General features: G+C 44.5%; 1 protein-coding gene across 4 annotated transcripts in view; it reads right to left on the bottom strand.

The window, feature by feature from the left end:
- Positions 1–13,819, bottom strand: part of LOC139563237 (furin-1-like) — a 98,253-nt gene that overhangs the window by 9,251 nt on the left and 75,183 nt on the right. For all 4 annotated transcript variants that reach the window (XM_071381693.1, XM_071381694.1, XM_071381692.1 and 1 more), the window contains exons 8-12: positions 7,743–7,915; positions 4,405–4,617; positions 2,910–3,010; positions 2,045–2,148; positions 1,608–1,725 (exon numbers count right to left, since the gene is read on the bottom strand). In XM_071381693.1, coding sequence (XP_071237794.1) covers positions 1,608–1,725; positions 2,045–2,148; positions 2,910–3,010; positions 4,405–4,617; positions 7,743–7,915 — 709 coding nt within the window. The remainder of the gene's footprint in view (positions 1–1,607; positions 1,726–2,044; positions 2,149–2,909; positions 3,011–4,404; positions 4,618–7,742; positions 7,916–13,819) is intronic.

Below are 13,819 nucleotides of genomic sequence, written 5' to 3'. Positions count from 1 at the left end.
TCTGGACTAGTGTGTGAGAGAGAGAGACTAGTGTGTGAGAGAGAGAGACTAGTGTGTGAGAGAGAGAGACTAGTGTGTGAGAGAGAGAGAGAGACTAGTGTGTGAGAGAGAGAGACTAGTGTGTGAGAGAGAGAGACTAGTGTGTGAGAGAGAGACTAGTGTGTGAGAGAGAGAGACTAGTGTGTGAGAGAGAGAGACTAGTGTGTGTGAGAGAGAGAGACACTAGTGTGTGAGAGAGAGAGACACTAGTGTGTGTGAGAGAGAGACACTAGTGTGTGAGAGAGAGAGACTAGTGTGTGAGAGAGAGAGACTAGTGTGTGAAAGAGAGAGACTAGTGTGTGAGAGAGAGAGACTAGTGTGTGAGAGAGAGAGACTAGTGTGTGAGAGAGAGAGCCTGCTGAGGGCACAGGGTTTGCGGCCTTGAAAGAGGATTAGCAGCTCAGGTCCTGCAGCAGCCCTGTCCTCCACAGGAGAAAAGTACCAGGCTCCCTAGACTCCCCTCAATCCGCTTAGCAGCTTACCCACATCCACAACAACTGAACCCAGAGGAGGAGAAGAGGAGGGCTGGGGAGAGAGAGGAGGGCTGGGGAGAGAGAGGAGGGCATGAGGCTTTACAAAAGCCGTGGCGCCCAGCTAATAGAAAATACGGGCCGTAATCGGTGAACTGGGTGTGAAAAAACACACCGCTTCCTCCTAATTAAATCCCTTAAAATGTTAGGATCCAATCCGCAGCAGTCAGAAAGAGTGAAGGAGAAGCAACACCTCTTGCACTGTACAATGCACACTGCACAAACACCATGCCACTAACACCTTTAACACAGGCTCCAGTGGTAGGCTGTGATCTGGGGACCAGTACAGAAAGAATACAACAGGGCTGGGATCCTGTCAGCTACTGTATGTAGCAGAGGCAGGGTTAAAGACAGGAGAGATAGAGAAAGTGTGAGAGGAATACATAGAGACAGAGGAAGAGATAGGAGCACAAGACAGAGGGAAAGAGAATGAGAGAGGTACAGAGAGCAAGAGCAAAGGAGCAGAAAGACAGCAAGAGCAAAGGAGTGAGAGAGTGAAAGAGTAAAATATCGACAGAGGTTTAGAGACAGCCAGGGAAGTGTGGGGAACATGGAAGCAGAGAGACTAATCTGTAAGTGATTATTTCCCTTAAACATGCTCCCCCAGGCTCAAAAGATCATCACCCTAGCACACACACAAGAACCCAGCAGAGCATATCAATGGGCCCCCGGTGCCATGCTCAGAATGGAAACATGACGTGCAGTCACACTGAGGTATGACAGCTTGGTCCCACATGAGCACCTCTCACACCTAATGCCCATCACAAACCAGCCCACACACAGCAGCGCTCATCACCTCCACAGCCGACCCCCCCCCCCCAGATGTGACACTCTCACACACACAATCTGAAGCATCCTATTCTATTAAGGATCACATAGGTTTATTATATGTTAATCACCTGGTAGGTTAACTGTACTATACCCAAAACCAATGTAATCCCTATGAAGCTAGTACTGATGCTCCTGCCAGCCAAACAGTGGGTGGTATTACAGGTAGAGTTGGTAGAGCTTTTGTGTGAGTGTATGCGTGCAGCTCACCTGGGCTCTGCCACCATGGACAGCACACATTTTTTCTGGGGCCCAACATTGGTCCAGTTCTCAGCCAGAGCCACGATCGCACTGGCATCAAGCAGACCATACCCATATGAGTGGCTTACTGAGATCGAGCGATAGAGGGAGAGAGAGAGAAGGAAAGAGAGAGAGATCGATATCAGACTGCTGAAAGGCTACTTCATCACGATTCCAGTTCCAACTCAATAAGGGCCTCTTCACTATTAGATTATTGCATGTACCCTGCTGTGTGCCCAGTAAAACCTCTCCCTGAACTTTGGAGCCATGGCTTTCTGTAATTGCTTAATGTAGGCAACTTTAAATCAATTGATGTAAATACAATATAGATCAGTCTCCATTGTGCAACTGACAGGGCACGGGAGTGATGGTCAACCGAGCTCAACTAATGGAACGCCTCGCTGTACCTTTTCGGCCGACCCCATTGGTATTCCAGTCGTTGGTGAGGAGGTGGGCGGGATGAGAGGTCCTCACGACCAAGTGCTGCATGTCCCTCCATGTCAGGTTTTTACTGCACACACACAACAACCATACCTTTCATCAATATAGAAGATTCCAGATCTGAAATACACTTAACATAATTATGAAGACAGTACAACATGCAACAACATATCCTACTGTACCACAATGCATAGCGACAAACTGCAAAGGAAATGGCATTAGGTGCCCAAGTGTGCTAGAAGAGTTGAACATCAGGCTTAATGTTACTGCATTGAAAAGATAAAGAGACCAGAGATCCCTGTCAGTCTCATCTCTGCTCTCCCACACTCTCCTCTGTTCTCCGTATAAAACCCTGTGTTACTGCAGTTCCACCCAGCAGAGCAACAGTAAAATCCTACAGTAAAACAGAGTCAAATAGTGTATAGTACCCCAGCGAAACAGTGAGTTTAAACCTCATCAGCTCTCTTTTATTTAAAGGTCAGCTTTGACTGAAGGGAAAGTCAAAGCCCTGCAGTACAGTCAGACACTTTTAATGGACAGGGAACTACAGAGGTTTTTAACGGGTCACACGTGCCCCGTTGCCTAACCAGACTACAGTGCTGAGCTGATGACACGTACATAGCAGAATGATAGGAGATAACTGACTAATCTATTCTGATCCACAATGCATTATTACAAGACAGTTGCCTTCCTTCAGGGAGAGACAGACAGAGATCATAGAGAGAAAAATAGGAACAAGCAAGGGGACATCGAGACAAACATTAGACAACCAAAGGAAGACAGACAGAGACACAGATAGAGATAGACAGACAGGTGGTAAGAGTCACTCACTTGGCTTCCAGTGCGAGGGCGATGATCCCAGCAGCCAGTGGAGCCGAGGCGGAGGTGCCCGTGTGGGTGTCAGTACACTTCTGTCTGAGGTCCGTTGTCACCTGACAGGAAGAGAGTTTATAGTTAGATATGGTGCTGCGCATACCGGGCTGAAATGTTAACACCTAATATATGGGCAAAAATAACTTTCTATTGAAACAATCAGTAGGAGTGTAAGTTATACACTATAAAAAACATTCTACTCAGCCACATCTACTTTGATAGATGTTTATTTATCAACACATGGTTAACATGATTAATCATGAATGTGGAAACACACCAATTCATTAATCATGTGTGCACAGCATGCCTCATGGCAAGAGGTTGGGATGAACGTCCATTATACAGTATTGTACTGTAATCTCTCCTAGTGAGAGGCTTTCCTTCCTCCACATCCCTCCTGTGTGTGTGTGTGTGTGTGTGTGTGTGTGTGTGTGTGTGTGTGTGTGTGTGTGTGTGTGTGTGTGTGTGTGTGTGTGTGGAAGGGCGAGACATGGAGATTGGATTTTAACGTTTTACAGTTCTTCATTCAAATGGGCCTCAGAGGGCGGGTGGGTAAGAGTGCAAAGAGCAAGAGTTTATGAAGAGAGAGAAAAGAACGAAAGTGGGAAAGAGATAGTGTCACTGCAGGCCATGGCTGTCTGAGGCAGGCCAGTGAGAACTGACTCAGTCATTCCTCCAGACTGAACACACACACACACACACACACACACACACACACACAAAACCTGCCTTGAATCACCAAACAGTCCAGTAAGCATTTGACTTAAAGTCTATCTGACTGGAAGGAGGAGCACTAAAACCAATAGGAACACCGACAAAGTGCAACAAAAATAAGAAAGAAGTGCAACAGGATACAGGCTAACTAGGACATCCAGAAATGCTCAAACCTCTAGAGTACAGCTAGAGAGTCTGGACTAGTGCTTTGGCTCCGGGTTCAACCATCTGAGATACTCTACGGATCCCAGGAGCCAAGTCAACCTGGTTCTATAAATCACCCTGGCTATACATCAAAAGTTTCCATCCATCCATTCTTACTTCTCACTGAAGCACACATCATTCCCCTGACTAATATGCTGTAAAATAGACTTCCTCCTCTTCAAAGCTCAGTGGAAGCTGTGTGATCTCCCATTGCAGTTAGCAACATAATACCACTGAGGCCCTGGAACCACAGAGCACAAGAATCTCACAGGACAGGAGCCCCGACTCACACACTCCTCCACCCTAAATGCACACCACCACTCAGTTTAATGTTCTGCTTTCTGACATGCCCATTTTCAGACTGTACAGACAAACGTTTCCCGCTCTCCTCATGACGCTCACACTGGGAGTGAATGAGTGTGTGTTCAGTATGTTTATTAATCAAAATCCGTGTTCCCCGCTCCGTTTGCCACTGTAAGTGTATATGTGTGTGTGTATGTATGTGTGTGCGCGACCACGTGTCTACTGAACTCACTATCTGTTTCTCGTTGAGGTTGCCAGAGCTGTAGGTTGTGGCGAGGGTGGAGGAGCAGGCCTCGCTGTACCAGGGCACGTTGCCGTTCTGGGTGGAGCTGCTGATGGACAGGGTGTAGATGCTGTTGGTGTAGCCGTCACAGTTACAGCTGTCCTTCTCACGCCCGCCGTTCCCTGACGCCCACACAAAGATGGAGCCCAGGCCCCCACGACCCTAGAGGGAGAGGGAGACGGACAGACAGAACAGAGTCAATAACAAACCTAGACAACCACTTCTAGACAGGCCTTTCTGACGTACATGACCACATGCATGTGTATCTTGGTGTGGTGCAGCTAATGAAAGAGGGGAACACAGGTGTCATTCAATCTAAATTAGATTCCCATTGATACTACAGCACAACTATTTCCAGGGTCCATCTCTGAAAGGCCTGCCACAGCTCATCCATACATCACAGGACCGTGTGATCACTCAGACGCTTTGAATCCAAAGAGCTTTAATGTACCACGGCCGCAATACAAGACAACAGGGACCGTATGTCAACAAACCCGGAGCAATAAATCTGTGCTATTCAGCATTCACAGTGAATAAATATCAAAGTCCAACAGAATGCTCCATTGTGCTGGGTGGTGCAGCGTCTACACATTGACCATCACACGCAACCATCATGAACAGTGTAAACAACAGACTGGAGCTACTGATGACGCCATGGCTCCCTATAGAATAGTATGTGTTTACATGCCATATGCTTTTTATTTGACAGGCCTGTAATAAAAGGGAGGCAGACAGAGCACCAGTAACGGCCCTCAGATGGGGTTTGCCCCATAAGGTCTGATGGTTCTTCGTCTGAATGGCCCGTTGGCCCTGGCTCTCTGTGGCTCGGCTCAATGCTTTATGACTGGCTCTCTCACACCCTCTTACCCTTAGAGCTGGGATCAGATGGATGCAGGCTCCCATGTGTACACTACAGAGAGCCTGGCATATGGCCCCTATACGTCTGCAGTCTGGATGCTTACTGTTCCCTCCACTCACACATACAAAGACTAAACACACCCCCTCGTGCCTTATTGCTTAACTTTTGGGAATGGGGGGCAGTATTGAGTAGCTTGGATGAATAAGGTGCCCAGAGTAAACTGCCTGTTACTCAGGCCCAGAAGCTAGAATATGCATATAATTAGTACATTTGGATAGATAACTCTGAAGTTTCTAAAACTGTTTGAATGATGTCTGTGAGTATAACAGAACTCATATGGCAGGCAAAAGCCTGAGACAAATCCAACCAGGAAGTGGGAAATCTGAGGTTTGTAGTTTTTCAAGTGATTGCCTATCCAATATAGTGTAAATGGGGTCATATTGCACTTCCTAAGGCTTCCACTAGATGTCTACAGTCTTTAGAACGTTGTTTCAGGCTTCTACTGTGAAGGGGGAGTGAATAAGAGCTGTTTGACTAAGGGGTCTGGCAGAAAGCCATTAGTTTAGTCACGCGCGCAGCCGTGAGCGCGAGCTCCGTTCCTTTTCATTTCTAAAGACAAAGGAATTGTCCGGTTGAAACATTATTGAAGATGTATGATAAAAACATCCTAAAGATTGATTCTATACATCGTTTGACATGTTTCTACGAACTGTAATAGAACTTAGAGCCTTGTGCATTTGGATTACTGGACTAAACGCGCAAACAAAAAGGAGGCATTTGGACATAAATTATGGACTTTATCGAACAAAACTAACATTTATTGTGGAACTGGGATTCCTGGGAGTGCATTCTGATGAAGATCAAAGGTAAGTGAATATTTATAATGCTATTTCTGACTTTTGTTGACTCCACAACATGGCGGGTATCTGTATGGTGGCTGAGCGCTGTACTCAAATTATCGCATGGTGTGCTTTTGCCATAAAGCTTTTTTGAAATCTGACACAGCGGTTGCATTAAGGAGAAGTATATCTTTAATTCTATGCATAACACTTGTATCTTTCATCAACGTTTATGATGAGTATTCCTGTAAATTGATGTGGCTCTCTGCAAAATCACTGGATGTCTTGAAAGCAAAACATTACTGAACATAACGCGCCAATGTAAACTGAGATTTTTGGATATAAATATGAACTTTATCGAACAAAACATACATGTATTGTGTAACATGAAGTCCTATGAGTGCCATCTGATGAAGATCAAAGGTTAGTGATTAATTTAATCTCTATTTCTGCTTTTTGTGACTCCTCTCTTTGGCTGGAAAATGGCTGTGTTTTCTGTGACTAGGCTAACCTTACATAAATCGCAAGGTATGCTTTCGCTGTAAAGCCTTTTTGAAATCGGACACTGTGGTTGGATTAACAAGATGTTTATATCTTTAAAATGGTGTATAATACTTGTATGGGAATTTTAATTATGAGATTTCTGTTGTTTGAATTTGGCACCCTGCAGTTTCACTGGCTGTTGTCAAATCGATCCCGTTAACGGGATTTGAGCCAAAAGAAGTTAACTATAGTATAAGCATTTGTAATCACATTTTTTGGGTGGAGGCTGTATACAGTAAGAAGCCCATTAAAAGGACTGAGCCTTCAGCAAACCAGCTACTGTTTCCTATTGACACGAAAGACCAGGACCAGTAACCATCCTGCTCTTTAAGTAGTGATCAAAATGCCAAAAAGCAATAGTCTCTCTCACACACACACACAGGTAACGTCTCAGGGTTGGCAGTATGTCATTGTCTCAGGGTTGGCAGTATGCCAATGCTCTGCCCGGATGCCCATGTGAGACGGAGGAGCTGGAGCTAAGACTTCAGTCTCTCTGAATCCTGCCACAGTAACGTTAAAGCCCCATGAACTATTTACATCTGTTAGCCTTTCACATGCAAAAGAAAATGTGCACGTGACCTGAGCTCAATGCCGTTTTATTGAGATATTCTCATAACACAAATATCCTCCCACTCAGATTCTGAAATCACTTCTACAATTGTGGTACGGTAGTGATGTGAAGAGAAATGATTGTGTAAAGTGCACTTTAGGTGGTTATGAATGTACAATATTTTCAGTACTTTGTATTGAGGATTCTTTTTCCTACAGTATTTGTTCAGGCCATTTATTATTTTATCCTTAGTGGAGTTTAGAAAGCCTGATACTTCCACTGTGACCAAATAAAATTTCCCCATTCATAATCGTCTGGGTCATGAAGTGCGCTTGCGTTGTTCAAGCCGCCTTTGTCCTTCAAAATGGCTGAATAGTTTACTACCTAATTACTGGCTGTGTGTAGAGGAAGTCACACACAAACTATTGATGGTGAGGCAGGCATTGGGAACGCGGCACACAACTGAGGCCCAGAACACACAGATATTTACACACACCTCGGTCACTCCGCGCAGGAAGGCCTCCTTGGCGAGCTTGGCGGGCCCATCCACCGTCTTCCCATCATCCTCTGGGCCCCAGCTGGCACTGTAGATGTGGATGTGCTGTGGGTTCAGACTGAGAGACTGGGCCTCCACCACGTCGGTCACCTCGCCGTCCAGCATACGCACTCCTACACACACACACAATCTAGTAACCATCTACTCCTTTTCTTTGAAGAGAAATGCAGGTGAGGTTAAACTCAAATACCAAAACCTGTGGTAGCAAGTGTTCCACAGAAAAACAAACAGTCAGCAGCAGAGTTGGTGATAAATAAGCCTTAGATCTGAAGAAGCGCTGATACTGAAGGTTCGTTTACAGGTGATAAATGAGAACATTCTGTTTCCCTCCCAAGAAAACAGATGAAGTTTGAATCCGGGTGGACTTTGCTTTGCACAAATCCCCTCTGCAGAAGAGGGACACTTGAATTGGGATATGCCAGCGCTTTTTGTATATTAAAGCCATCGATTCTGAATTTAATTTGGAACGTTTTCTAGCGCCAGCCTCTAGGGCAGTTTTCAGAGCCTCCTCATCCTCTTTCTCTCCGCACCCTCATCCCAGCCCAGCAGACAGAAAGCTGAGAAATCGAAGGCAGACATCTTCAAAACAAACGCGTCGGCTGCTTTGATGCATGGAGGGTCAAGCTATCCATACTGCCTTTATACCGGTTAAAGTAAACAAACAAAGTTCAGCCCTTTGAAGTTCTCCAAAGGCATCCAGCGGCGAGGGCACTGACTCAGGGTCCCCGTAGAGCTCAGAACGAAACGAGCAAATCGTTTTATAGGAGGAGATAGCCCATTATCTGGGGAGCGCTGCGCCCATCTCTGCTACCCCTTACCTCCACCAACACACAGGGATTCTTCTATAGGTGGGATGAAGCCAATACAGCTTTCTAAATCTTAAGGTCAAAGCTTGAGCTTACAGTTTGTGCTCTGGAATAGTGGTAGGATTTCTGGTGGGATGACAAAGACCTGCCTTTCATTGGTAGTCACTGCCATAGAGTGATAGGATATTAGATGAATCTCTCCCTGTGTGTGTGTGTGTGTGTGTGTGTGTGTGTGTGTGTGTGTGTGTACACACGTTTTACTATACTTGTGAGTACCAGAATGCCACACAAGAATAATAAACCAATACAATTCAGAGAAGTGAGGACATTTCTCTGGTCCTCACTTGTAAAAAAGTTAACTTAGGGGTTAGGTTTAGAATTAGGGTTAGGTTTAGGGTAAGGTGTAAAATAGGATTTTGAATGGGAATCAATTGTTGGTCGGCAAAAAGTCCTCACGTGTATAGTAAGACATAGTTGTGTTTGTGTAGGTGTGTATGGTATGAGAGCTGGTGAAGGGGCAGTGCAAATCTCCTTCACCCAAATCCAGATAGCCGATGTTCTGAAAGAGCTGCAAAATCTGGACCCCTAGAAATCAGCCGGGCTAGACAATCTGGACCCTCTCTAAAATTATCAGCCGAAACTGTTGCAACCCCTATTACTAGCCTGTTCAACCTCTTTCGTATCGTCTGAGATCCCCAAAGATTGGAAAGCTGCCGCGGTCATCCCCCTCTTCAAAGGGGGAGACACTCTAGACCCAAACTGCTACAGACCTATATCTATCCTACCCTGCCTTTCTAAAGTCTTCGAAAGCCAAGTTAACAAACAGATCACCAACCATTTCGAATCCCACCGTACCTTCTCCGCTATGCAATCTGGTTACCGGGCTGGTCATGGGTGCACCTTAGCCACGCTCAAGGTTCTAAACGATATCATAACCGCCGTCGATAAGAGACAATACTGTGCAGCCTTATTCATCGACCTGGCCAAGGCTTTCGACTGTCAATCACCACATTCTTATCGGCAGACTCAACAGCCTTGGTTTCTCAAATGACTGCCTCGCCTGGTTCACCAACTACTTCTCAGACAGAGTTCAGTGTGTCAAATCGAAGGGCCTGTTGTCCGGATCTCTGGCAGTCTATGGGGGTGCCACAGGGTTCAATCCTCGGGCCGACTCTTTTCTCGTTATACATCAATGATGTCGCTCTTGCTGCTGGTGACTCTCTGATCCACCTCTACGCAGACGACACCATTCTGTATACTTCTGGCCCTTCTTTGGACACTGTATTAACTCATCTCCAGACGAGCTTCAATGCCATACAACACTCCTTCCATGGCATCCAACTGCTCTTAAATGCAAGTAAAACTAAATGCATGCTCTTCAACAGATCGCTGCCCACATCTGCCCGCCCGCTCAGCATCACTACTCTGGACGGTTCTGACTTAGAATATGTGAACAACTACAAATACCTAGGTGTCTGGCTAGACTGTAAACTCTCCTTCCAGACTCATATCAAGCATCTCCAATCCAAAATGAAATCTAGAATCAGCTTCCTATTTCGCAACAAAGCATCCTTCACTCATGCTGCCAAACATACCCTAGTAAAACTGACCATCCTACTGATCCTTGACTTCGGCGATGTCATTTACAAAATAGCCTCCAATACTCTACTCAGCAAATTAGATGCAGTCTATCACAGTACCATCCGTTTTGTCACCAAAGCCCCATATACTACCCACCACTGCGACCTGTACGCTCTCGTTGGCTGGCCCTCGCTTCATACTCGTCGCCAAACCCACTGGCTCCAGGTCATCTACAAGACCCTGCTAGGTAAAGTTCCCCCTTATCTCAGCTCACTGGTCACCATAGCAGCACCCACCCGTAGCACGCGCTCCAGCAAGTATATTTCATTGGTCACCCCCAAAGCCAATTCCTCCTTCTTTCCTTCCAGTTCTCTGTTGCCAATGACTGGAACGAACTGCAAAAATCACTGAAGCTGGAGACTCATATCTCCCTCACTAGCTTTAACTTCTTTGGGATAGGGGGCGCTATTTTCACTTTGGGAAAAAATCGTGCCCAATTTAAACAGCCTCGTACTCAATTCTTGCTCGTACAATATGCATATTATTATTACTATTGGATAGAAAACACTCTAGTTTCTAAAACCGTTTGAATTATATCTGTGAGTAAAACAGAACTCATTTTGCAGCAAACTTCCTGTAAGGAAGTGAAAAATCTGAAATCGAGGCTCTGTTCCAGGGCCTTCCTATTAATTTGCCTGAAATCTATGGATCTACATGCACTGCATACGCCTTCCACTAGATGTCAACAGGCAGTGAGAGGTGGAATGGGGTGTCTAGCTTGATCTGAGGCCGAACAAGAGCTTTTGGAATGACGTGTCTGGAATTTTCATTGTCTTGGAAGGCGCGAGAAGGAACCCCAGATTGCGTTCTGAAAAGCTTTCGGTATAGACGTTAGATATCTCCGGCTTTGATTTTATTTGATATGTGATAAAAACATAAAGTAGTTATTTTAAACCGAGTTATATCAGTTTATTGAACGTTTAATTGCGATTTTCGGAATTTTCTTTTCTTTGCGTCATGTGAAGTTGGGCACGTTTGCGCCACATGGCTAGCTTTGGTTGCTAATTCGACAGGAGAAGAGGACATTCTACAACCAAACAACGATTATTCTGGACAAAGGACCCCTTGTACAACATTCTGATGGAAGCTCATCAAAAGTAGGAACCATTTATGATGTTATTTCGTATTTCTGTTGAAAATGTTTAGTCATATTTGTCTCGCTATAACGTAAGCTGTATGCCGTACTAAAGTTATTTTTAAAAATCTAACAGCGGTTGCATTAAGAACTAGTGTATCTTTCATTTGCTGTACAACATGTATTTTTTAGTAAAGTTTATGATGAGTTATTAGATTAGGTGACTGTCCAAGATTTCTCCGGACAATTTTGTGCATTTTGACTACGTATTCACATTGTAAAACCACGATTTGTACCGCTAAATATGCACATTTTCGAACAAAACATATACAGTGGGGAGAACAAGTATTTGATACACTGCCGATTTTGCAGGTTTTCCTACTTACAAAGCATGTAGAGGTCTGTAATTTTTATCATAGGTACACTTCAACTATGAGAGACGGAATCTAAAACAAAAATCCAGAAAATCACATTGTATGATTTTTAAGTAATTAATTTGCATTTTATTGCATGACATAAGTATTTGATACATCAGAAAAGCAGAACTTAATATTTGGTACAGAAACCTTTGTTTGCAATTACAGAGATCATACGTTTCCTGTAGTTCTTGACTAGGTTTGCACACACTGCAGCAGGGATTTTGGCCCACTCCTCCCTACAGATCTTCTCCAGATCCTTCAGGTTTCGGGGCTGTCGCTGGGCAATACGGACTTTCAGCTCCCTCCAAAGATTTTCTATTGGGTTCAGGTCTGGAGACTGGCTAGGCCACTCCAGGACCTTGAGATGCTTCTTACGGAGCCACTCCTTAGTTGCCATGGCTGTGTGCTTCGTGTCGTTGTCATGCTGGAAGACCCAGCCACGACCCATCTTCAATGCTCTTACTGAGGGAAGGAGGTTGTTGGCCAAGATCTCGCGATACATGGCCCCATCCATCCTCCCCTCAATACGGTGCAGTCGTCCTGTCCCCTTTGCAGAAAAGCATCCCCAAAGAATGATGTTTCCACCTCCATGCTTCACGGTTGGGATGGTGTTCTTGGGGTTGTACTCATACTTCTTCTTCCTCCAAACACGGCGAGTGGAGTTAGACCAAAAAGCTATATTTTTGTCTCATCAGACCACATGACCTTCTCCCATTCCTCCTCTGGATCATCCAGATGGTCATTGGCAAACTTCAGACGGGCCTGGACATGCACTGGCTTAAGCAGGGGGACCTTGCGTGCGCTGCAGGATTTTAATCCATGACGGCGTAGTGTGTTACTAATGGTTTTCTTTGAGACTGTGGTCCCAGCTCTCTTCAGGTCATTGACCAGGTCCTGCCGTGTAGTTCTGGGCTGATCCCTCACCTTCCTCATGATCATTGATGCCCCACGAGGTGAAATCTTGCATGGAGCCCCAGACCGAGGGTGATTGACCGTCATCTTGAACTTCTTCCATTTTCTAATAATTGCGCCAACAGTTGTTTCCTTCTCACCAAGCTGCTTGCCTATTGTCCTGTAGCCCATCCCAGCCTTGTGCAGGTCTACAATTTTATCCCTGATGTCCTTACACAGCTCTCTGGTCTTGGCCATTGTGGAGAGGTTGGAATCTGTTTGATTGTGTGTGGACAGGTGTCTTTTATACAGGTAACGAGTTCAAACAGGTGCAGTTAATACAGGTAATGAGTGGAGAACAGGAGGGCTTCTTAAAGAAAAACTAACAGGTCTGTGAGAGCCGGAATTCTTACTGGTTGGTAGGTGATCAAATACTTATGTCATGCAATAAAATGCAAATTAATTATTTAAAAATCATACAATGTGATTTTCTGGATTTTTGTTTTAGATTCCGTCTCTCACAGTTGAAGTGTACCTATGATAAAAATTACAGACCTCTACATGCTTTGTAAGTAGGAAAACCTGCAAAATCGGCAGTGTATCAAATACTTGTTCTCCCCACTGTATGTATTGTGTAATATGATGTTATAGGACTGTCATCTGATGACGTTTGTCAAGGTTAGTGAATAAATGTATATCTTTTGCTGTTTTTTTGCGATCGCTACCTTTGCAGTGAATGAACGCGGTTGTGTGGTTGGCTATTGTAGTAAGCTAATATAATGCTATATTGTGTTTTCGCTGTAAAACACTTAAAGAATCTGAAATATTGGCTGGATTCACAAGATGTTTGTCTTTCATTTGCTGTACACCATGTATTTTTCATAAATGTTTTATGATGAGTATTTAGGTATTTCACATTGCTCTCTGTAGTTATTCTAGCTGCTTTGGTGATATTTGTGATTGTAGCTGCAAAGTAAAACTATGATTTATACCTGAAATATGCAATTTTTTCGAACAAAACATAGATTTATTGTATAACATGTTATAAGACTGTCATCTGATGAAGTTGTTTCTTGGTTAGTGACTAATTCTATCTCTATTTGGGGGTTTTGTGCAAGCTACCTGTGCTGTGAAAGAAATGTCTGTGCTTTTTTGTATTTGGTGGTGAGCTAACATAAATATACG

The sequence above is a fragment of the Salvelinus alpinus genome, chromosome 33 (assembly GCF_045679555.1).
Source record: "Salvelinus alpinus chromosome 33, SLU_Salpinus.1, whole genome shotgun sequence".
Lineage (NCBI taxonomy): Eukaryota > Metazoa > Chordata > Actinopteri > Salmoniformes > Salmonidae > Salvelinus > Salvelinus alpinus.
This window is presented reverse-complemented; position numbering and strand designations above follow the sequence as displayed.